This window comes from Dermacentor albipictus, chromosome 1 (genome assembly GCF_038994185.2).
Source record: "Dermacentor albipictus isolate Rhodes 1998 colony chromosome 1, USDA_Dalb.pri_finalv2, whole genome shotgun sequence".
Classification (NCBI taxonomy): domain Eukaryota; kingdom Metazoa; phylum Arthropoda; class Arachnida; order Ixodida; family Ixodidae; genus Dermacentor; species Dermacentor albipictus.
In genome coordinates this window covers 499,600,052-499,626,183 of record NC_091821.1, presented here as the reverse complement: position 1 = coordinate 499,626,183, position 26,132 = coordinate 499,600,052, and the positions used below count along the sequence as shown (strand labels likewise).

Below are 26,132 nucleotides of genomic sequence, written 5' to 3'. Positions count from 1 at the left end.
ACGCGCTTGACCCGCTGATCAGATTTTCGACGATCGCCGAGCGTGTTCGCCGCTATCGTTGCGCTATAAGTGTAGCCTGTTTTGTGGGCACAGGTTCGCCCAATAAAAGTTAGTTTTGCCTATCACAGTATTGCTACTGTGTTCTTAACGTCACCACCACGTGACAATATATATATATATATATATTGTAATGTGGTTCTTGTAATACACATTAAGTAGGATGTGTCTGTGTTCAGAAATAGCGTGCAAGGTTTTTCAGTGTACATAACAGTTTGACATTCCTACAGTTATACCTGCTGGTGTGCTGTATTCATTTGGTTTCTTAATTTGTTGATCTCATCACGAACTTGCTTAACTATTCTCTTAGTTGTTACGTTCACTAAAGCTGCGAATAATGCATGTCCAGACAAAAATCACAAATTTATTTATTTAGCACTGCTTAATTTCTATTCGTTTAGAAAACAAGTGCCTAGTTTCACACACTTATTACACATATCATATTTTCTGATATGTATAATAAGAGGTCATGACACTCACGAAACAACGCATTAGCAGATCCCTGTCCACATAACGTTCTTGTATTGTGCATGTCACAAGTTTTCGTAACGCACACTTGCTATCTTTGTTGTTCCAGTTAATAAAGGTACATGTGTTAAAATAAATAACGCAATGCGCCTAGAACTAAGCGCAGTGCATAAATATATGTGTTTCAAGTTACAACTAGAAAAGAACAGAGACGTTTTCTATAATTATTAGCGTCAACTTTGATCAACTTTCCGTGTTCTGAGCCACGTAACGTCATGTCGTGATTATTTTATGTAAATACCTGCACACACAAACCGGTCGTTATGGGAGTGGTATCTCGTGCAATTACTCAGGATGCAGTTCGAAAACTGGAGAGACAAAAAGTAGAGTTCTATGGGACATCCACTTCGTTGTCGCCCTTGCGGCACAACCGGCGCTAACAGATTTATCATCGTAATGTGCAAACAAAGGAGGTTTAAGTGTTTACTCCCAACTGATATAGAAATTTTGTTCGAAAAGCTTGTTAGCAACTGAGAAAACTATTCCACTCGTTAAAACTATTCTAATGTCTAGAAAACGGCGTCATAACAGCGACAGCACCTCTTCACACTTGTTCTAGGTGTGAACGCACCAAATCAATGGACCAATTCTTCATTACTATTAGTCCTTCCAACCTATCCTGCCTACAGTCGAACGGCATCCATATATTGGCTAGCTACTATAATGTTCCTTGAGGTGCGTGATAATGACGCAGGGAGAGATTTTTTTGTTGGCCTCATTAATATTATCATCGGACTATTTTACATACACGGTGTTTCAGCGAACACTTTCAAACATTTTTAAAGGTTGCCTGTGGCAGATAGCACAATTCTAGTTGACGAGGTCGTCTATTCGAAGCGGCGGACACTACTCGCACAAAAAAAGTGAAATTCGTAATCGCCTAATTAACAAAAAGTCACTAATAAAGTTTTATCTAATTACCGTATGGGCCATATTGAAAATGCGCAAATTCTAGCCTAGGAGTTCACAAGGTGGATCCATTCCGAACGAGTTCCCAGGATGACACCAGTTTTAAGATAATAATTCCCGAACATTCCACAGAAAGGCATTGGCGTTCCATTTACTTTTGTGCCTGAATGCATAAAATGACGTCTTGTTAAGAAAGTAACCGAGGTTTGTGTTAGCGGCATAGGCTCGACATCTGCCACTGTAGCTACAGCCTCCGCACGCGTGCGAATTGTTTGCGACGATTCAGTCCCTAACCTTAAAACAACAGGGACGACATTTCCAGCCATTTTGGAAACATGCGCACAAACGGCTCCTGTATGACGCATCAGTGGACAAAGCGTTTTGTGAGACCTGTCGCGTAGCTTGCGAGGTCAACATTTTTCTTCCAAATGCTTCAAGGGGTAAGGGCTCTCGCTTCACGGTTGTGCGAAACGGGCTTTCTAACTGAAAGAAAGCTCTCATAAAGTTTAAAAGTCGTGAGGCCTCGATTATACACCGTTTGGCCGTGGGCGGGAGGGACGAATGTAACAAATGTTTGTGAAATGAGAAGCAAAAAGAAATGGAAGACGCAAGGAAAGCGCAGTGGCATTATCTTCACTGCCGTACTTAGCATGCCCAGGATTGGCAGTACGTGATCATGATGATGTAGAAAGTAATCTAATTTAGCTTCTGGTGCTTCGCGCCAATGACATTCCAGAACCGCAATCATGACTTTCTCTTGCCATGTACATGTGCCTCCTCCACGAGATTTTAAACGAAATGTTGGAAATGTTAGTTAATGATGTCTTCCTGTCACTCTCAAACGAGGTTCGTGATGAGGGGCACTATACCGGGCTACTGGATGAGACAGCGGACATATCTACCAAGGAGGAAGTGTCGATCTGCTTTCGTACTGTCCAAAATAAACTTCGAAACAGAGGAGCTGTTCTGTGAATTTTATAACATTGCGCAAGCGGCCAGACTTTTTTACTTTCTAAAGGACGTCCTCTGCCGTTTCAATCTTAGCATTGACAATTGCCGTGGGCAATACTATGATGGCGCTGCAAATACGGGATGACAACAAGATGGGCTGCTAGCCCCCATACAACAGCGGGAGCCACGAGTTCTGTATGTGCGCTATCTTGCGCACATACTTAAACTGGTGCTGCAGGACATGAGTCAGAAAGAGTGAATGTGTCGCGCTTTCTTGGGCATGATACCGGAAGACGACGAAGAAGCGCTCGTCCCTAGCAACAGAATACGCATTTACTAAACTTAGCCTTTCGCTATCCTCGCCAACCATTCTTTCTTTTGGGGCGACTTCACTGGGATCCAGCCACAGGGATGCTTTTCTAGCAGTTAACAATTTCATCAGAGACACAAAAAGAGTACCTTGCTGAATTTCTAAAATTATCCATAATTTATATTATTTCATTTCTTCACGTTTACTTATTTTATTGGAATACCTAACAATAATCAATTAAACTTCTAATTTACAGTACTATCGTCCCACGCTCCACTACACAAATCTAGATTGTCTCTACTTCTAACCATACGGAAAACCGCCTGCTTCTTGGCCAATCCCCATAGTGGGTACGCGCCACTTTCGAGGCCACAAGACAAGACAAGATCGGCTCTGTGATTGCTAGCCAATTACGCAGCGCTAATTACCTCGAACCAGAGTTTTGCTTGCACCAATGTGTCCGTGAAGGCCAGCGGCATCGACCGATACCAGCTGACCCCAGAGGTGCATTTTTCTTTGCCACATTTTGTGACTACTTCTATTGCCGCCGTGTGAAGGATTGCTAGGCTTAGGCGTGTTCCGCGGACGCTAGGCCCAACACCGTCGCACCGACAGCGGCCTGCCGTACATCTCGGCGGCTGCCGCTCGTCAGCTCCGAGATGGAGGCACCCTCTCAAACAACAATGATCGTGGACAATCACATGTGCGTTCAAGTTCAAGAAAAAGAGATATCACCCGAGGAATACCACAGCGACGCCGGATGGACGCTTGCGGGGGAACGCATGTCGAGGCTGCGCCAGCAGCGGCAAGCCCGACGGATCCGGCGGGAGTCAAACAAGCACGAGATCGAAATTCTACAAGAACGTCAGAGCCTTGGCTATCAAGGCAGCACGCATGCCAGCCATGCCACTGGAAGAAAGCAAGATAGTTGTGAGACCCAGAGGGGGAATGGACATCGTCAAGAGCGGCACCACCACCGTCGCTGCGGCCATACTCGCTGCGGCCAAGATCACGAGCGGGGAAAGCGCCGCGGACACCATCTGCCCCAACACGCAACCGAACATCATGGTCGCTGGACACCGAACGAAGACAACGCGGCAAGGTACGCTAAAATTCAGGAAAAATATATTCAAGGCAAACCCTACGAGGTCAGCGCATATCGCATGGCACCTCACGACACCGTAAAGGGCGTCATCAGAGGCATCCTTATTGACACGAGCACCGCTGAGCTAGATAGAGACATCGTCAACGAGAGGAACCCACTAGCCGTGGGCGCAAAAAAGGATTGGAAGCACGACCACTGCGATCGTGGTGTTCCAAGGACCCAAGGTACCGAACTTCGTCCGATACGGAGTCACCCTGATACCGTACCACCTCTACAAGAAACAGATCGACGTTTGCCAGCAGTGCGGCCGAGTGGCACACCGCAAGGACGTGTGCCCGACCCCCACAATCAAGACGTGCCTGGCCTGCGGACTCGCGAACCCCGCAGAAGACCGTCGCTGTACTCCCAAAATGTAAGTTGTGCGGGGATGAACACCCGACCGGAGACTGAACATGCAAGGCGAAATACAAGATCCCCTACGTAGTGCGCAAGCGACAATGGAGCGCCAACAGGCCGAATGCCAGCTGCTCTCGGAGAGTGATTTTCCGCCACTCGAGAAGCTGCCAGATGCGCGAAAGTCAAGGACCCCTCGGAAAACCGCGCGCCTAAATCAAGAGACAGCAGCTGCTGCAAGAGAAGCCTCAGCAGGAAAACGTCACCATCACTTGAGCGAGTGAGCTGGGTCGACGCAGCGAAAGGAAACAATATAAGGAATGCGCAGAAAATCACCGAAGCCACGAAGAAAGAAGATATGAACAAGGTGCGGGAGGCAAATGAAATCCTAAGGCAAGAAAACGTGGCGTTGCGAGCGACCATCAACAACCTCACGAAAGAGATCGCCGAGATCCGTCAGTTGCTGCTGTGCAACAACGAGCCTCTAGAGAGACCCACGCCAAGCACAAGCAAGACCGATGAAACGACAACGAACATCCAGGAGAAAGCCATAGAGGAACCAGCACCGAAGAAGCGAGCCATCGAGGCCACGCGCGCGCAAACAGAAAACGATCGCATCGACAGCCTCGAAGCGAAATTCAAAGGGACATTCACCAAACTCGAACAGCTAATCACGGCGAACATCGCAGCAGTGACAACATTGAAACAAACAATGGATACCTACCAAGCCGAGAACACGAACAGATTCGCCTACATCGAAAGGACCCTACAGCCGATGGTAAGCCACCCGACGTTTTCGCCCCTCTTCGCGCAACATCCACCCAATCAGGGAGACTCGTACACGCCAACGCAATCATGGCCGCCAACGCAACACCAGCAGCAACAGGTGTAACCGCGTGGCAGTAGAACTGACGCGGCTTCGGAAGGTAGAAGGCGGTCATCCAACAACACATCGTACATGCCGCGCGCAGGCCAGACGTTATACTACTACAAGAAACACTAACCGACGCACCGTCCCTCGCCCGGCTACAGAGAGCATAAGGGACCGCCCGACGGGAGAGGCCTGTGCACCTTGGTTAGGAAGGGACTCACGTTCGTCGAACACGAGCTGCAAAGCAATATCAAGATCGAGCACACACTCACCGAAATCATCTCGGGCAAGAAGAGAAAAGGAAGCATATTTCTGCTCAACGTCTACAGCAACCCATCGCAGAGAAAACAGAGATTCAAGACATTACTGCACAGTGCCAGCACTGCAGCGGGTCGCAACATGCTCATCACGTGCGGAGACTTAACGCGATGAACCCTGCCTGGGACTACAAGTACACAGCAAAGGGCCGCGACCTGCACCAAGACGCCATGGAACTCGAATTCACCCTCATCACGGACCCGACACATCCGTCGAGATTCGGTAACTCCGTGTCCCGAGACACCACTCCGGACCTGACGTTTGTGAAGAACAACATCCGGGGCGCGATGACCTGGAGAAACACGGGGACCGACCTAGGCAGCGACCACACCATCGTGGGAATCGGCATACCAGAACACAACCACACCAGCATCAAAACACACAGATGGGTAGAATGGGATGCCTTTTGAGACTCCAGAAGCCAGAAGAGTGACGGTGACGACGAGATCGAAGACATAGACTCGTGGACGGCCGAAATCACAAAGAGCGTACGCGACGCGACCAAAGAAATTGACACGGGTGCGGAGATCGACAAAGTAGACAGCCGGCTTGCGCATCTCATCGAAGACAAACAGTCGATACTCAATCGCTGGAAGAAACAACGGCTTCACCGCAGACGCAGAAAGAAGGTGGCGGAGCTGAACCGAGCGGTCGAGGATCACTGCCGCGCTCTCTGCACGCAAGAGTGGAACGAGATCTGCAACGCGGCAGACGGGCAGATACACAGCGGGAGACGTGGAACCTGCTGCAGCACCTGCTCGACGAAACCAAGACCAAGTCGCACCAAAGGGACAGACTCGCCAGGCTTATACATCGGGCGGTCTCAGCACACGGTGTCGACGAAGTCACCAGGCGCATTAACGACAAATGCCTGCTGACTACACCCACCGAACAACACGCGCCGTACAGCGGCCTGCCTAACGCGAAGCTCGATCGTGACATCGACGTTGAGGAGGTACGCGCGGCCCTGCACGACCTCGACAGCCGATTGGCAGCCGGCCCGGACCTCGTCACGAACAAGGCGCTCAAGAACCTCGACGACGGCTCGATTGATAACCTCGCAAAATACTTCAACAATTGCTGGAGAGCAGGCGCGCTGCAAAAGATGTGGAAGACAGCCAAGACCATCCTGATCTCCAAGCCGGGGAAGCCGCCGGAGACGGATAACCTCCGGCCCATCTCACTGACGTCCTGCGTGGGCAAGGTGCTGGAGCACGTCCTGCTCAACAGGTGGCAAGACTACCTGGAACGAGGAGTGCTGTACCCGGCCACTTTAATCGGCTTCAGACAGTACCTCAACACGCAGGACGCGATGCTGCAGCTCAAACAACAAATCATCGATGATGGCGGCAGCATCCGCGACAACAAAGGAATCCTAGGGCTCGACCTGCAGAGCGCCTTCGATAAGGTGAAACACTCGGCGATTCTGTCCCAAGTCTCCAAGCTAACATGGGCGAAAGATCCTACAACTACATCAAGAACTTTCTCACGGACAGGACCATCGAGCTACGAGCAGGCGACCTACAGACGCAAAAGAAGAAGATCGGGAGCAACGGCACACCGCAGGGATCGGTCATTTCGCCGATGCTGTTCAACCTGGTAATGATAGGAGTGGCCGAAAAGCTCGGGGACGCCATAGACGCCAGGCACACCATCTACTCGGACGATATCACGGTATGAGTGACCGGTGGCAGCGACGCCCACATCGAGGGCACGCTGCAAGCCGCCGTCGACGCAATGGTAAACTAGCTAGAAGGCACCGGACTGGTAAGTTCGCCGAGCAAATCGGAGCTTCTCATACTCCCACCTACCAAAAACAGCAGAGGCAAGACTAGACAACGAAAAAACGAAAAAAATCAAAATCGTAACCAAATCCGGCAACGTGATCCCGAGGTCGGCAAAATTAGGATCCTAGGCATGGTCATCTAAAAGCACGGAAGAAACGGCGAAACCATCGCCCATCTCAATGCAAAAGCAGCCAACGTGATTCGACTCCTCAAACGAGTGACTTCCCGGAAGGCTGGCATGAGAGAGGAGAGCCTAATTAGGCTCGTCCATCCTTCGTCATCAGTCACGTCGCGTACGTTGCAGCCTACCACAAATGGCTGCAACACGAACGTAACAAAATCAACGTGCTCATCAGAAGAGCGTACAAGACGGCGCTGGGCCTGTTCGAGTCCACGAGGACGACCCACTTGTTACAACTCGGGATACACAATACGCTCGAAGAAATAGTCGAAGCGTAACGGAGCTCTCAACTGGAGCGACTGTCTATGACCAAAGCCGGGAGGAAGATACTGGACGATCTGGGAATCGGTCGCTCGAACGAGGTGGAGATGAAGCTCCCCGTCTCCGAAGAGGTCCGACGCCAGACCAGAATCGACCCCATACCAAAGAACATGAATCCCGAGTTCAACGAGGGAAGAGCGGTGAGGGCCAAGACTCTCATTGACCAGCATGCCAACGAAGAACACGCGCGGTACGTGGACGCGGCCGAATACAACGGAACGCCTTTGCAGCGGTCGTCATAGAGGCGTCAACTGGCGCCACGAGGACGGCAGCGAGCGTGACAAGCGCCAGAGCGGAACAAGCGGAGGAGGTAGCCATCGCCCTGGCCATCCCCGACGCAGACTGCCGCACGGTGCGGAGTGACTCGAGACAGGCGGTGTGAAACTTCGCCAAAGGCCAAGTCTGCAGGGAGGCTAAGCGCGTACTGCGGACGGTCAAACTGCAAGAACGAAAAGTACGACTCAAGTGGTTCCCGGCGCATGCGGGTGACGCGTCGGAACGCAATGAGAACCACAATGAGACGGCACACGCAGCGACGCGAGAGCTGAGCAACCGCGCTCCTGCGACAGACCATCCGACGTGGTTTGGAACCAAGGACCTCATGACGGATTACAATGAAATCACGAAGGCCTACCGCCTGGCTCGCAGGACTCTCCCACCCCCGCACCCGAGACTGAGTCGAGCGGAGGCGGTAGTACTGAGACAGCTCCAGACCGGATCGCTACCGAGCCCTAGCCTGATGAATCGCATGTACCCCGAGACATATCCGACTGAAAAGTGCAGAGTCTGCCGGATGGAGACCGCAGACTACACGCACATCTTGTGGGACTGCGTTAAAGATCCAGAAGATGCAAAATCAAGAACGCTCCCACCACGGCTCGAGGCAGTCGCGAAGAGCTACGACCGAGACGAACAGCTCTGGGCCGTCCAGCAGGTCTTCGAGGTGCTCAGAAGGCAGGAACCTAGCGAGCCGGCAACGGTGAGCGGAGACCCGCGCCGAGTACCAGCGACATCATAGATGACGTAGGCCCTCGTCGGGGCACGCGAGCGCCCAACTGCAGGCATAAATAAAGTTCACTCCAATCCAATCCAATGGGCATGGTGCCGGTAATTATAAACTTCGTTGCGTGCTTTCCTAAGCGCCTAGATGTTGCGTTCCAGGCACTTCCGAAAGAAAATGAGAGCTGTAATCTGCGGAAGTTTTGTTTCACGAGGACATGTACCAGCCAGTGGTTTTACTAGGTGTTGGACACCGTAGATCCTTCGCTGGACGACAGGTACCCACCAGAAAGGTGGCAGACAATGACACGGATCGAGCACTTTTTGACTGGGAATGGTGACAGCACGTACCTGTTCTTAGGGCAAGATCCTGATCCTGAATGGCTCAAGGTTCACCGTAGTATGCTCACAGATATAGCAAGACAGCGCAATACACCTTTGAAAACGTTTCAGGATAATGTAGATACTTTGGAGCGATAACTGTGAGCAGCTGAGACATCTTTAGCCCGAGGGGCCCAAGCTTCTCAAGATAGCTTTGACTATCCCAGTCACGTCATGCACATATGAAAGATAGTTTCCGTGCTTCCGTCGCGTCAAAGCGTACCTGCGGTAACCAATGGGATAAACGTGGTTAAATCACTAATAATAATAATATTTAGGGTTTTACGTGCCAAAACCACTTTCTGATTATGAGGCACGCCGTAGTGGAGGACTCCGGAAATTTCGACCACCTGGGGTTCTTTAACGTGCACCTAAATCTAAGTACACGGGTGTTTCCGCATTTCGCCCCCATCGAAATGCGGCCGCCGTGGCCGGGATTTGATCCCGCGACCTCGCGCTCAGCAGCCCAACACCATAGCCACTGAGCGACCACGGCGGGTCGGTTAAATCACATAGCAGTTCCTGGGCACACAGCTCGCCCACGAAAGGAATCTCAGTGACATCGGGGACGAGTTTATTCAGATATCGGACGAGTTTATTCAGATATTCAGATATTCAGATATCTTATTAATTCAAAAATGTTAAAATGTACTGCATTATTTTCATCTATAATTCTGTCTAAACTGTATACTCAGTCGGTACAGTGCTCATCGCTTCCTTCAGACTGGAAAACGGCGAGGGTGGTTCCAGTCCATAAATCAGGTAACGCATTATGTCCCGAGAACTACCGACCCATCTCATTAACCAGCATTCCATGCAAACTCTTAGAACACGTAATCTATTCTCACCTCATCGATTTCCTGGAAAGCAACTCGTTCTTCCATCCATCTCAACACGGTTTTAGAAAAACTTTTTCATGCAATACTCAACTTCTTTGCTTCACTAACGATTTGTTTGCCGCCTTAGATCAAGGATTCGATATTGACTGTATTTTCTTAGATTTTGCCAAAGCTTTCGATACCGTGTGTCATAACCTACTTATCCATAAACTTAATCAGCTTAATATTGACCCAAATGTGTTGTCTTGGATTAAACAGTTTCTTTCTAATCGAACTCAGTATGTCACAACCAATAACTCTTCATCTGCGTTGTTAACAGTTACATCCGGAGTGCCACAAGGCTCCGTCTTGGGGCCTCTACTCTTCTTGATTTATATTAATGATCTCCCTAACTGTGTAAAGTCATCATCAATTAATTTGTTCGCAGACGATTGCGTAATATACCGAAAGATTACTAACCCTGATGATTCAGATAAACTGCAAGAAGATCTTCACAACATATCACTCTGGTCTAAAAAATGGCTCATGAAACTTAACGCTAACAAGTGTAAATCAATGCGCATATCACGTAGAACCAGCGATAGCAATCAGTGTCGATATGTACTGAATGACACTTCATTAGCATCCGTTAACGCTCACAAATATCTTGGCCTTCACATAACTAATGATCTTTCATGGAATTTGCATACTAATTATATTACTGCTAATGCTAATCGTATGCTAGGATATCTTCGTCGTAACTTTTCTAACGTTCCTATCTCGGTAAAATTGACGCTCTACAAAACCCTAGTTCGCTCAAAACTTGAATACGCATCTGCCATTTGGGATAACAATCAAGCATCACTAACCGTAACACTTGAAGCAATTCAAAATCGAGCAGCTCGCTTTATTTTATCTAACTATTCCCGCCATTCCAGTGTTACATGCATGAAAATAACCCTGAATCTGCCAGATCTTTCTTTACGCCGCAAATGTGCTCGTCTTTGCCTATTTCACAAGGTTTATCACTCAAACCAGGTGCTCAAGAATCAACTTATCACCCCACCTTCCTACACTTCGTCCCGTTCAGACCACAGATATAAAGTTGCCATCCCATCCTCCCGAACGAACAAGTATTATGATTCTTTTTTACCCCGCACAAGTGTCGACTGGAACCACCTTCCTGCTTCCATCGTTCAGATCACAGATGCAACTTCATTCAAAACAGCAGTCTACAACGCTATCGCTTAACGTTGCCTGCATACCATTGTCTGCATATTATATTGCTTTGTATGTACCACTCCTTTCTGTAGTGCCTTAGGGCCTTGAAAGTATGTATAATAAATAAATAAATAAATCAATCGTGCGTAGAACCACATTCTCGATTGTGCGACAGACTTTGTTTAAAGGACAATGAACTACATCACAGTATGATGCGGAAGCTTTATTGAAGCTGTCACAGCCTTTGACCTTAATATATGCCCTCCCATAAAATGTACATTTTGCTGCTTCGTTATTACAACGCCTGCCGTTTGAGCATTGTTCTTCAGTTTGAGCATTGTTCTTGTCTTTTTGGTTTGTTTAGAGTTAGGCACTTCGTTTACATTTCTGAAAGGCGAAGAGCTTGTGGTCCGTCTTTAGATTTTATATTGTTAGCTCATGGTGGAAATGTTTGTACTGCCCAGTATTTCTCAGACACGAATAATTTAAAATATTTTTAATTTTTAAATTGTTAGCTTATTGTGGAAATGTTTTTATTGTCCAGTGGTTCTTACAAAGCAAGGGTTTTTAATGAGTTTGTAATATGTGAATTGTTAGCTGGTGGAAGAAATGCTCGTGTTGCCCGTTGTTTTCCCTCACTTTGGCTTCCGGCGTCATGAGTGTCTACGATGAGTTTACGTGCATTTCACTTTCTTTTTCATTTATTTAATATCTTATGAACCATGCGGTCATTATTTTTAGCATATTGGCTCCACCTTATAAACAAATAAAACTGATGTTTACATATCTTGCCTCTCCGCCTTTTTATATCTCTTGCCGAGGAGCATGCGCGGGGGGAGGGGAGATGACTGAAGAAAGAGAGGGTGCGAATTCCCCCTGACCCCCCCCCCCCTCGGCAGATTGAAAACTCGGCGCCTATGCAAAACACCGTTTCATTCTCTGCAGTCATTGCTGGCGTTTTATTCCCCCTTGATATTCATTTTGGAACTCCTAACAGATCGCCAGTTACCTGCTCTACGCACCCTGCCCCACTCCATTTCTTCCTCTTAATGTGAACTAAAAGGCCAGCAACATTCGTTTGATCTTTGATCTATGCCGCCATCATTCCGTTCTTTAACGAGACGCCTACTCTGTTTGAGTCGGTCGCAAGTTGTGCTGACTTATTGGAAAACGAAAACTAGTTTATGGTAAAGGAACTAAATATCACCTCGGAAATATGTTACCGTTTTTTCCCAAATATATTTTATCAATTATGTCGCTGTCCCTGATTCTCTTTGTCTTCAGATGCAAGCAATCATCGACGGATGTGCCGCAGTGACATCAGAGCGTCTGAAACGAGCCGCGGCTGCGTCTGAAGACATCGACTTGAAAGGGTGAGATAATGCCACAAATAGAGACAAGCCGTCTATCTGAAACATATAGCGACATCTGCAAACAGAGCGCGATGTGTTGCACCTAAGGGCGACGCGTGCCTCCTAAATGACACATTGCTGATGCGGTCTAATAATTTACATTATCGCCGGGATTACTGCAGGACCGACCAAAAATCCCGAAAGTATTCCGGTCTGCACATGCCTATAACGAGTATTCCACTAGAGCCAATTCTGGGCGTTGCGTATATATCTCCGTTCATTGTCCTTGACAGAAAATGGCTATGCCTTAAGGAGCATTGAAAAATAATACAGGTTATAACTGCGTACTTGGAATAGCACATGGTTGACGTTGAAGCGAAACAAGAGTGTAGCCTAAAAAAAAAAAAAGTAACTAAGCGACAAAGTGGTGGAAAGGCACCAAGTAATGCCAGATGAGCTCCGCTGCCAGGCACATCAATTTTTGACTGTTTCGAGGACTAATTAGTTTCTTTTTTTTAAAGAAAGGAAAGGACAAACTTCAGTTTTGGTTAATCGAAAATCAACGAATTTTTGAGGACATTTTTTGACAACAGTGAAAAGCGGACACCAACCACGAATGTTTATAAACGGAGAGACGTTTCGGCTCCTGCACAGGGGCCTTGTTCACAATGAAGTTGACAGCGGAAATGGTCCGGTTATGTACGCTTTAAGGGTGACGTAGGCAATGTAGGTACACGTGTGGAAAGTGGCCATGATTGGGATTAAGTGCGTGCTCCATGTTCTCGATTGACAGGGATTCAAGAAAAAGCCGAGAAGTGCAGTTCTTTTCCTTTTCCATCATCTTTGCGTTGTCCCAGTCTAATACATGGCGAGTCGTTTTTGCGTGTTCGGCGTGAGCATTTCAAGATACGTTGTTCTTTTTTACATCAGTGTAGATATCTGGGCTTGTTGGCACAACATTGTGCAGTTTTGGTTGTAGCGCAAACGGCACAAGGATGTAGAAGAGAAAACCGGCACACAAAGGCGCTAACTTCCAACAATTGATTTCTGAGACGTACCCCAGTTTTAATCCTTCACTTTTTTCTCTCGCTTAATTTTTTTTTACGTCTTACATGTGCTGCTTCAGTAATTGCAGGAAATTACGTGTCTCACCGGCGTAACGTGGATCACCGTCTGCGCATGGGATGCGGTAGATGATGCCTGGGAATTTTTCTTTTGGTAACCTGTCTTTAATGTTTACTAGGGAGTGTCTTAACTTTTTCGCTTACTTACACATGCGCTACTTGTACCCTGCAGGGGCGCAGAACACGCGCCACGCGCTTGTTGATTCCAGGAACATGCGGCCCAGGAGTGCGACTCTTGGGACGCGCGCTGCCGGTGCGAGCAGGAAGCGCTAACTGACGTTCCACGGAACGCACAAGCGAGTCGTGGTTTTCAGAGAGATCCCGAGACATAATAGGTCGACGGTAAAGTAAAGCAAGAACCTAAAAGTCTCGAAATATTTGAGGTGCGACGCCATCAGAGCGAAAATTTGTGCGCAATAGTTATTTTTGAAACATTGGCATTTTTCTTTGTTTTGATTTATGTTTATGTGTATTGAATCAGTACACAGTTATTTACCTCTTATTATATGCTTTAGGAGACAGAAGTGACAGCAAGAAGTCAGAGTGCTCATAGATACTTTGGCAGACCTAAGAACGCACTTATGTTTGGCGATGTGTGCAAAGCAAAGTTTCTAAAGCGTTCGTGCTTCTCTTAGTGAACGCAAACATTGATAGGAAAACTTGAAAAAGGAAACGAAATATATTGTATAATCCCGCAGCCAATCGCCTGCTCTTAGAGTTACTTGCATTTGATTATAATCCGAAGAGGACAAACGAGTCGCAGAAAAGTAGAGGTTTGAATTGATTCGTAGCTGGCGAACTAATGAAGGCTGACGCAGCGACTTGTGTGCGTCAGTTCGAGCGACGTTCTTGGGGGTGGTTCTCCACCGTTTGAAACGTGGACTCCGGGCTGAGGCTTCTGCTTTTCACCCGATATCAATCCTTGTTTGACGGGACATTTGCCACTGATGTTCCATCATCGCACTTATGACCGGCATGACTGAGCTGCTGGAGTGAGCAACTGTCGATGAGCACATTTTCAGCCAGTCGTCTGGAAATTCAGCCGCTGCTCCTGACGAGACAGCTCTGTAAAAAAACAGGCCTTTCAGTTTGTGCGATTAGGCGAAACGATATATGTAAACAAAGTTTCCTTGCGACACATATTTTAATAGTCGGGCCGTCAATGATATCGTTGTTTCCGTTCATTAAAGGTTCTACGGCCTCTACACGCTGGATGCAGTCGCAAGTTGCTCCTTCGGGGCTAAGCTGTCGAAGGGCTCTACAGAGGAAACCTCTTTCATTACGTCCGCAAAGAACGCCTTCTTTGCCGAAGTAACACCATTCGTGGTACTCAAAGGTGAGGAGTAATATAATGTTGCTGTCTGTATTTTTCCACGCGTCAGATCGGGTTACACTTGTTCCAGAATGACTTTATCCCTGCGATTTAGTTTATTATGGCTGTGCTGAAATACCTCAATATGACAGAAAAATGGCCACTTTCGCACCGAGGTGAAGGATTGAAAGGTAACATGGTAAGGTTTAGCGTTGCACTCGGCCTCGTCGCGCGGTGTTCTAGCAACACGTGGAGGCGACACAGCAGTACGCCAGACAACTGCTGCAGGGACAGCGTCCTGGCACATACCAGGCATCTCAGAATGCTGGCACGATGAGGAACGCCGGTCGCGGCGTTGCTGGTGTTCCGCCTCGATGGTGCACAAGATGTGAACGACGGACATATCTCGCGCAGTGAAAGGATTCGGTGAATTTAGGGTGACGGTCATGAGTGTACGCTTTCCGTTCAGACCAATGTGTGCGCGTGTTTTTTTAGCACGGACGTGTGCATGAGCCGATTGAGCCGCAGAATGATTGTGCATCCATATGGCCTCTCCGCTTTTGCAGCCAACTGCACTGGGCGTTTTTTCGGAATCCTGCACGCGTGGAACGGGCACGCGCCTGCGATACCAGGATAGCACAATGGCGGGCGGCGCCGACGGCGCCCACGGGCCTGCAGCGTCCGTGTAATTGCTGTCACAATAGCAAAAGTGAACGGCAGACTAACCCTGTCCGTGAGAGGCACCATCGCTACTGTGTTATGATCAGCGTAGGAGACCTGACAACGGATTTGGGGAAGCACTGTCGTAAGCAAGTGTCGTGTGAGGTGCCAATGGGCCTACTAGGCACAGTTACTGCCACAAAAGTGTAAAATTTGTGGCGCAGGTGAATTAAGCTTTTATAATTCTTTGCAGCATTTTTGCAGAAACTCAGCAGAACTTTTCACGAGAACCTGTTCAATGAAAAGGCATTCGAATTCTACAAAAGCGCTACAATAAATATCATCCAGAAGCGCGAAGAAGGCAAAGTTGTAAGTAATGTTTTCCTCGTTGCCCGTGTTCTTTCATGGGCAGGTAGCGTCACTGTATAGTTTATAGAAGTATACGTAAACATCTATCTTTATCCTGACTAAAATGTATTTGGAAGACTGATTGATTAATGTTGGCTTATTATTTTTTTTCAAAGTAAGAAAATACTCGGTCATTCTATCTACGCTACAAAAAAAGACAAAACGTGATCGTTATGTATTTAAATTGGAATTGCATGATAAGGACATGATAATGAAGTGGTGATTACTTCATCAATTTTTCAATACCTCTGAGCCTCGCAATACTGTGAAGTCTGTATTAAGCAATGACATCTGCAATGTGTTCCAATATATGTTACTAATACCTCCGGTGGTGATTTCACTTCTAATACTGGATACTCTATCATTGCAATTCATTCTCCCATCTTTTTCTTGTAGCTCTCATTCGTATTATTTCGTTTCCATATCTCCTCAGAGGAAACTAAATCTGTTATTTCAAACTGAAACTCAATTAGCCCAGGGCTTTATAATATCCACAGCTAGTACATTAAAATTATTAACTGTTTTACTGCCCTAGTCTTAAGCTACATGTTCATTCCTTTCGAAACAGGCATATTTCCTAAAAATGTAAAACCGCAAAGGTGATTCCTGTATTCAAAGATAAGAAAGGCGAGTCAAATAACATGGGTAGCTGAGCGATTTTTCTACTTCCTTTCGTAGATAAAGTGACTGAAAAACTGGAAGACGCCAAACTTTCATGGTACCTGAAAAATTAACATACCCAAAACCTAGTCAGTATGGATTTAGACCTGATTTTCTCACGGATTTAGAAATTCTTTGCTTCGCTGATAAAGTTAAATCCTGCATAAACAATGGTAATATTTCTGGCCCACTCTTTATTGACTTTTCCAAAGGTGTTGATTATATTGAGCATAACATTCTATTTTGCAATCTTGAGTTGTATTGTATAACAAGTCCAAGTCCCAGGCCACTGAAAAACTTCCTATTCTACAGTTATCAAACGGTATCAGTTAATAACTTCCCCTCTCATCATGCAGCTGTTACCAAAGGGCTCCCACAAGGTTCGATTCTGGGTCCTTTATTATTCTTATTTTACGGTATTGATCTGGCCACCTTGCCCATTCTTTGGGTATTCTTTCTGCTGACAAGACTACACTTATTTCTCAGCACTCCGGCATCACAACACTCATGTGACAGTTGCAAGAAGACCTTATTCTGCTGCAGCAGGGATACGTGCAAAACATCTTATGCATAAAGTAATTGAAGCAAAGTGGTCTTTATTGGCGGTTTTATTCATCCTTTTATTGACTGGAACACATTTGAAATTACCAACTAGGAGGTCTGAAGCTGCGAACTACTTCTAAACATTGGCTTTAGCTTTTCATTAAATCGGCCGGTGAAGGTGTCTACACGCATTCATGGACAAAGGAGTTCAATGCTGTACCTTGCATTTGTCTAGCATAACGTGTTATCGTAACTAACAGTAGAACATGGCATATCAGACCTCGTACTACTAGCATTACCGATTAAAGTAGGATGCAAGAATATCAGGCGCTCCACGCATGGAAAGCGCATGGTTGCGAAAAATAATGTCAGAGCTGATGACGCCGGTGTCGTCGATTATTTGGGAACACTACTATACGGCTTCAGTCAGCAAAGATAGGAAACTGTGGACAAGCTATGGCAGAAATTTAAGAAAGGCGTCGCATTCTGTGAGAATACCCTTATCCCAACTTAAAAAAAATAACAAATAAGAAACGTATGGAACGCAAATCGATGTGGACATTGCGTAACGTTATTCAAATGAAAAGAAAAGTACAGCTTACACGCAGAAACCAAGGAAATCCAAACAACATTCGCAGACTTGCCAGTGAACTTAAGGCTGCGATAACCTCCGCGCATAACACCTTTTTTTTCTACTACGCTGACAACATTCATGACGCAACACCCACAAAAATTTTGGCGCTACCTATCCAGACCTGATCCACCAATGGATCAGATAGCAAACAGGAATAGCCAATATTTTAATTGACATTAAGAGAAAGAAATGCAGGTGGGCAGGTCATGTAAGGCGTAGATGCGATAACCGGTGGACCATTAGGGTTACAGAATGGGTGCCAAGAGAAAGGGAGCGCAGTCGCGGACGTCAGAAGACTAGGTGAGGTGATGAAATTAAGAAATTCGCAGGCGCTAGTTGGAATCAGTTGGCAGAGGACAGGGGTAATTGGAGATCACAGGGAGAGACCTTCGTACTGCAATGGACATAAAATAGGCCACTGCTGATGATGATCGAGGCCTGAAAGCCTTCAATGGGTATATTTAGTCGGTTTTCACGCATTCTACTGCTTCTGTGAAAAAAAAAAAACTTGTCTTCAATGGCACCAGCGGTGTTCACTGAACAAGGAATTTTGAACTTGCTGGTGCAAATGGATGTCAAAACGTCTCCAGGACCGGACAATATTTCTAATACGTTTTTAACGCGCTATGGATAACAACCGACACCTTTTATCTACAAAATATTCACCACGTCTCTGCAAACCTCTACCCTAGACTGGCTAACTGTAAAAGTCATCTCTGTCTATAAAGGTGGTAACAGGCTGAGCGTTAACATGTACAGGCCCATTTAACTAACCAGCTCTTGCCTGTACGCACATGGAAGTTATAATTAACAAAGCAATTATTACCTACTTCGACGAACACAATTTACTGTACTTCAAACAACACGGGTCCCGCAAAGGAGTTTCTGCGGTAACGCAACTTCTAGAAATAGTACACGACATTGCGGGGGGCAACCAACTCTCTACTTCAACCTGATGCAATATTCATTGACTTTTCGAAGGCGTTCGACAGGGTAATGCATTGTGAGTTAGTTAACAAACGTAGTGCCATAGGAAATGAAGACAAAATGGTATGATGGATAAGCGCAGACCAGACTTAGATTTAGGTGCACGTTAAAGAACCCCAGGTGGTCGAAATTTCCAGAGTCCCGCGGCGTGCCTCTTAATCAGAAAGTGGTTTTGGCATGTAAAACCACACAATTCAGTTTAATTTCTTAACATACATATTACAAGCGGCATTTTTGACAACTGTCTGTGTTGGAAACTTGCAGCTGGCCATAACTAGCGTTTCTTACGTCATAAGTGCTCGTAACATCTGGCCGGGCAGTAGGTGTATGCTTCGCATTCGAAAGTTACCAGTAGCTCAAATTTGTAACTTTAGTAAACGCTTCTTGAGCTAAGATGAGATGAAATAGGAAAGCACCTGTACTTTGAAGTAAGGTTAGCGCCATCGATGTTCAGAACGGAATTCAAAATTGGGATTTTTGACATTTTCTATGCTAATATATTTTGTGAGCACAAGAAGGCATATGCGATAGTTCATGTTATTTTACGTGCTTTCTTGCTGTGTACTGCTTAGGCAGAAACAACTGGCTTTCCAGCAATGGGTTTCACGTTTTAAGCATTTTATTATCTTACTTGCTTGAAGCGAAGTTATTCAATCTCCAAAACCTATCTCATTAGGCAAAATGTGCGAATTGTTTATGTTTGGAACGCTTTGCATCTGAACTCCAGCGACATGAAGACTTTCTGCAAATGATGATGAATGCCAAAGAAGTTTCGAAAGAAAATGCAGCCTCTGGCGAAGAGAATCCCGAGAATGAAAGTTCTACAATGAAGCCTCAAGACGTTAAAAGTGAGACCCGTTTCTTGATCTACATAGCACTGCCTTATACGTGTTTCGAAATGCAGGCTTCAACAGAGCGCATAATTTTGACAGGCACAGAACAGACCGAAAGCTCGATCACACGGTGGCATCAGCGGAGAGCATGTGCTTTAAGTATGCTTTTGAAATTAACGCGGCGAAAACAGGGGTGCTCCTTATTGTACAACCGTATACGAATGTATACGACATTCGTCACGGCGAAATTGCACTGTTTGTCTTCTTCCAGGAAAAAAAGAAATTTTAGGCACGCTTAAAAACTAGGTAAACATCTGCGAAGGTATTCTGTAAAAGTGCACCTAGTGGGCACCTAGTGGGCATTTCGTCTGCTGTTCAAGTGCTGATTGGCTGGGGCGCTTGGCTGTTGCGGACACGCCATTCAGATCAGCAGACGAAATGGATTTGTCCGCTAGGTGAGCACTTACAAAATATTTCACTTGGTGTCTACTACAAAAGCTTGAAGTACAACTGTACGCGCACCGGATGCGTTGAATAAATGCTGCGACATTGTGCGGCTCCTACGAATAGATACCGATGTCGTACGAAGATTCGAGGCAGCTTCCATAAAATACGAGACGCTGCTTTCCGAGTCGTAACTTTCTAAAGTAGAATAAAGCAGATAAGGTTATGTCAGTCACCGTGATTGATTGGGTTGAACGGCCCAAAGTGATACTGAGGCTATAAGGGACCCCATAGCGGACCTGCGCGCCTCAATTTTGACCACCCGTGCGAGCCCGTCACAATTCGTCAGTTATGCCGCATCGAAATATGGCCGCCGTGGTCGGCCACAGAGCCCGGTGGGTGCAATGAATCAACAACTATTGGTTCCGCCGAATCGTGAACTAGGGTGCTGTCGCTTCTTGCGACATTGAGGATCCCAGTAAAAGAGTATCATTATTTATCATTGCGTTCAGTTTAATCCGCCGATATTGTCGTTAGCCGAAACGTCGGTTCCCGCCGGCGATTTTGGCCGCAGAATCGCTCCGGGCCCACAGTTGGCAGTTTGCGCTCTAGCTCCAGTTCTTTCAAAGCTGCCATTGGAATTTAGCACTGCAGCAACAATCTAACGTTTTGAAGTTGTTTAGGAAGCCTGCGAAACTGCAGCGGGTTGAACGAATCGATTACTTGATTTTTATTTTCTCGGTGGTGCAATATGGTTCGTGCTACCAAGAAAGTGCGCAGCCTTCATTTAATAGGGTTGACCAGGGATAAGGACGGCATGCGAGGATGGGTTCTTCTTTGTGGGGGAAGGGTGGTTTATCAGGCTAAATAAAAATAACACGACTAAACAGCACGCATGAACAATGAAATAAAACACGTGCACCGGGTTTCTCTCAAAAGGAGTGTAATAAGTGCCCTGGTTCCTGTGAGAAATCTAGGTTGTGAACTTATGGCGAAAAAAACATATTGGTGACTACGAAGAAAAAAAGTTGTAGAAAAATTTGCAATAGAAATTGGAGTCAAACGATGTTGCAGTTATCAGACAGACCCTTGTTCTAGACCTTTCTAATGTATTTCTTCAATGTTCCCTAAAACCTAATCCTGTTCGCCTGATACGTGACACTGTTACCTTTAATGGGGTACAGTTGCTCAAGCCACTTTTAATTTGACCATGCTGCATCGTTAACGCAAGATCTGACCGAAGAAGAAGCGTTGGCGCAGTGCGTCTTCTTTTTCCTGGCGGGCCAGGACACTGCCTCGACCACCGTGTCCTTCGCCACTTACCAGCTGGCCATCAATCCGCACATACAGGAAAGACTGCGAGCCGAAGTCGACGAGTGCTTCCGGAAACACGTGAGTGGAATGTAGTCCTCTCTCTCGGCCTTGGTCCTGATCGGAAAATTGGCTGGGAAAATCTTGAAGCCTACGCGTGCTGATGGGATTCAATGCGCCTTTCTCATTTATCTGTGCTGCCGAAGGGCCGCACAGCGGCCGAACCGCTTAAACAACGGCAACTGTGATCCCGATAACATATTGCGGGCTGTCAATTTATTTCTGATTCTCATTTTTCTTTAGCTACATCATGCTTAGAGTCTGCGCGTACCATAAAATTCGATTAGAGAAAACTGTGCTCGCATAAATTAAGTGCTCATTTTACGCCGTATTTTTCTTCCGTTGGAACCTGGATACCATCACTGACACCGTTGGTATAACTGAGCGAGACAGTTGTTTATGCTGCTGTATACCGAATGCACCATCGTTTCCTGTTTGACGGAGAAGTAAACAGTACATCTCTGGAATTGAGAAATGTGGGAGCATAAGTACACGTACAGACCCACCCGTCGGGTGCGACCGGCAGCCGGATACGGTGACGTACAGATGTTGGCACAGAGCTGTGTCGCCACTTGCCGCTTATTGTGTACGCACCGTGCGAAGTGAAGTGTAGTTGATTTCAAATCGCCAAGGACAGAACTGAACTATCAGAGCAGTTTCATTTCTCCTTAATGCTGAATTTTGCCATCGTGCATGAGCACGATGGCATTAGGCCTAACCTTCGCTGAACAGGCTCAACATTCGCTCAAACTTGATGCGCCCGGCTATATAGGATTGAAGTTCGTGAATTTCTGCTTCGTACAGATGTTTTGACTCACTGTTAGCGAGATTAATTGTATATACAAGCGAAGGCGCTGTCGCGTAGGCAGTTCGATGGCCGTTCATGCAGGGTTCGGTCGAACGATGGTCGGCACGCTGATTTTGCGGTGCCGTCGACAAGAAAGCCCGTCGTGGAGCGACAACTCGCGATCGCCGATTGCATCGTTGTCGGCATGGTAGTATAAAATGCTTTCATGGACGCAATGTACTGAATAGTCGGTCAATCTTTGACGTGAGCCACGTGTCGGTCTCGTATACATACCACCAGCAAGTGAGGGCCGATGCTGCAAAAAAGACATCAGCAACGTGATGCTTTTAAGTGTCGCCCAAGTGTAACGCACGGGTTCTTCGACAGATTTGCTAGCCATCAATTAAGGGCGGCAACTACCTGGCTCACGGGGCAGTCCGAACCACTCGAACGAAGCCCTGGCCACTTTCAGTTTTAAAGTGGAGTTGCAGTCTTACGCTACGCACGTTTTCGGCGCCCCAACGACGTCGACCTCCTACCGGTGGAGTTTCAACGCCGTACATGGCACGAGTGTTTGCGGCAGCGCGCGTCCGAGCGCTTATTATTTTTTTTTTCTTTTCGGGGAGTTCGCAACGTGGGGCCACGCGCGACCCTCCCAAAACGTTTCCCGACTAATCCGCTAGGGCAGGGCGCATGCGCCGTCGCGCCATGAAAAAAGAAAAAGACGGATTCCATATGCGTAGCCAGAAACTTCCTTGGAGCACCATATAGGCTGTCAAGGGTGCCGGAGAAGCTCTGCACTGGCCGAGGAAGTCAGCTCGACTCGGAGAGTGTTCGGAGACGCACGCGAGCCATTCTGTCGGTCTTTCGGCAGCACGCAGCAGAAGTCCCCCTGTGCATGCCAGATATTCAATCTCCCAAGTACTGCGGAACGTACAAGGTGCACACAAGGTTCCTTGTGCAGCGGAGTATGGTTCCGAATGCAAAGTTCTGATTATCTGCGGAATTGACCGATAACAATTTTGTAGGTAGCTTATAGGTTTATTCGCGACTCTAAGTTAAGAACTCCCATGTTTTCGACCTCGATGTCTGATTATGTTTTCTTCTTGCTGCGCATGAACATAAAGAAAATATACTTTGTGGCGTCTTTCCCAAATGCTTATGAAATAAACTGTGAAATATTGCCTAAGTAGACGCCATCCAATCGTGACAGTGGACATATAGCTAGGGATGTCGGACAGCCAATGGTAAAAGCTTATGAGCAAATAGCGTTGTCAGTTCGTCCATTCGTTCTTATGAACCTGATGCCTTGACAAGGACAATATCTCGTGTTTAGGCAGTTAACCTTCGCAGATATCTAATAGGTTGCCTTTCACTGTATTTCTTTCAATTCCACAGGGAAGTTCGCCATCGTATGATGAAGTTTCCAAACTTTCGTACTTGGACGGAATCGTGCACGAAACGCTGCGAGTCATGACGCCAACGCCGAGGTAATGTGCACATGACATGTTCAACCACTACGCAGCAACTTCGTAATCTACCTGATGCTTAGCCGACATAAAAAGTTATTATTTTCAGGAGTGCAGATTTTTTGGGCCAGTTGGTTCGTTGCATCAATTGAAGTCATAGCGCTGGAGCTTGACACCGACATGAAAGACGACAGGACGTGCGCTTGTTTTCTTGCATTAGAAAACGTCAGAAGTAGTGCACTGCACACGAACAAGCAACTTAGTGACGAAAAATTTGCTCACTGACTTCACACAATGGCTTTCAGAAAGATGTGATAAGACTGAAATAAAATTTGCGAGTCATCAGGTTTACCCATTTAAAATCTCGATGCTAGAAAATAAAAAGTACTTGGATTATGCGTCAACGAAATATGGCTAGTGTAAATTGGCGTTTCGCGTATGTTTTTGCTATGTTAGTTGCGTGTTTTTCTTTTTTTGCAGCGCAGTAAGACAGGTGCAACACGAATGTGTATCGTGGCCCATTCTGCTACCGAGCGATCTGTAAAATAGTTCAGAAGGATCACTAAGTGCTGTCGCGGCGAGTAGTGCCAGGCTTCACTTCTCCGATTACATATGAAATTATTAAAATATAAACCACTAAATGTTGGTATTTTGAAGAGCATAGTGTGGATTTTCACGCAAAACCTGACGCTTACAGTGACAAATAAGACGTTCCTAAGTTCACCATACCTAGGTTCAAGGTGGAGTAGCTGGTGTTCCGGCAGTTACCTACGGGCCTCACAGAACGGCGCTTTGCTTCTTCTTTTTAGGATCGAGAGGTCTGTTGCTGAGGATTACATTGTCGGAGACACCGGCATAAAGGTACCCCGTGGCTGCAACATTTTAATACCAATACAGCAAATGCACAACGACCCTGAGTTCTTCCCAGACCCTGAAGTTTTCAACCCTGAAAGGCAAGCTGTGTTATTGTTCTACGTTTAGGGCTCGTAAGTTTAAAATAAATACCGAGCGGTACACAGTGGGCCTACTGCTTAATGTGTCGGCTTGACCAAGAAACTGCTCTGGTATAGAGCTCCAACAGAGATCTTCGTGGTAGCTAAAGACTAGATAATTCTAGTACATGAGACAAATAAGAAATTGTGATGTGCATACAGGTAAAAAGGCAGAAAGAAACCTGCAGCGATCACCTCCCATGACAGGCCATTTGATGAAGGTTGTTTTTCTAGGACAAAAAGCTTGAAATGGGTTTGGCACTGTGTTTTCTGCTTTAACAGAACTACTTATCTTCAGCAATGTAAAGACCGCTAAAATTAGAGCGTTTGTAGTAAGCTGAACTGACACTGAAAAACCGTTCATCACAGGTTCAACGAGGAAAATATCAAGTCGATCCGCCCGTATACGTACCTTCCTTTTGGTGCCGGTCCACGAAACTGCCTCGGCTCGAGGTTTGCGATTCAGATCGTGAAGACTTGCCTCCTCCATGCAGTCCACAACGTGCAGTTTGTAAAGTGCTCCAGGACGAAGGTACGGATATGTTTATTGTGTTCGCGCGCGCGCACGCACGCACGCACGTGTTCTGTAGTGGTGCTGCGGATTTTTGTCTGGTGATAGGTCCACCCTAGTGCTACCTTAGATGGTTGAGGTGCAGCATAAAATTACACAGACAACGTACATATCACTACACCGCGATTGTGAGCTAACTTTTCCTCGATATCAGCTTGCCAGCGAAAGCAGAAGAGAGTTTTCATTGCGTGTGAAGCACTACAAACACTGCTACAAGTTTCAACTGCAGCTGAACGTAGCTACACCGTTCACTTGAAGTGGGTTTCAGAGCAGCTCTCTGCTGCAAAGTGCGCGAGGATGTGTAAAAGGTCGCTACGAATGTCACAGTATGTCCGAACTCCGGGACACAGCGCGATACGTTGTGCGCCGTGACGTCTCCGTGATTATATTTGCCACAAAGAAGATATAGAGAGGGAACGAAAGACAAGGAGGATAGATGGAGTCTGTTCATCGTTGTACCATGAATTCTGTTAGTATTTGGCAGATATATTTGTGAACGCGACTAGGAACGCGTATGCAAACATATCTCAGTAATGCCCCACGTGCGAAATTATTGAAGGCTTCTTCGATGTTAAAGAGCGTTCATATGGTAATGACACGTGCTTCTCTGTTTTTCTTCTTTCTTACACGTTCATTTCATTAAAATAGGTGAAAATAGGCACCACTGGCTAGACCAATAGCCACAGGTTATTAGGGAGTATAAAATAAAGTAAGTAAGCGAGTCCAAGGAATACAAGTAATAAATTGTTTTTATAAAGCAAACAATTTCTAAGAATATAATTTCTACTGTGAAGGAAAATAAACGCGAGAAACAAAACAAAACGTGAAATGTGAA

The 26,132-nt window shown here is 46.5% G+C and overlaps 1 protein-coding gene across 2 annotated transcripts in view; it reads left to right on the top strand.

The window, feature by feature from the left end:
- Nucleotides 1-26,132, top strand: part of LOC135920356 (cytochrome P450 3A24-like) — a 99,162-nt gene that overhangs the window by 50,655 nt on the left and 22,375 nt on the right. For both annotated transcript variants that reach the window (XM_065454603.1, XM_065454604.1), the window contains 8 exons: nucleotides 12,435-12,523; nucleotides 14,817-14,962; nucleotides 15,852-15,967; nucleotides 19,558-19,678; nucleotides 21,339-21,499; nucleotides 23,664-23,755; nucleotides 24,544-24,687; nucleotides 25,096-25,258. In XM_065454603.1, the coding sequence (XP_065310675.1) occupies nucleotides 12,435-12,523; nucleotides 14,817-14,962; nucleotides 15,852-15,967; nucleotides 19,558-19,678; nucleotides 21,339-21,499; nucleotides 23,664-23,755; nucleotides 24,544-24,687; nucleotides 25,096-25,258 (1,032 nt within the window). The remainder of the gene's footprint in view (nucleotides 1-12,434; nucleotides 12,524-14,816; nucleotides 14,963-15,851; nucleotides 15,968-19,557; nucleotides 19,679-21,338; nucleotides 21,500-23,663; nucleotides 23,756-24,543; nucleotides 24,688-25,095; nucleotides 25,259-26,132) is intronic.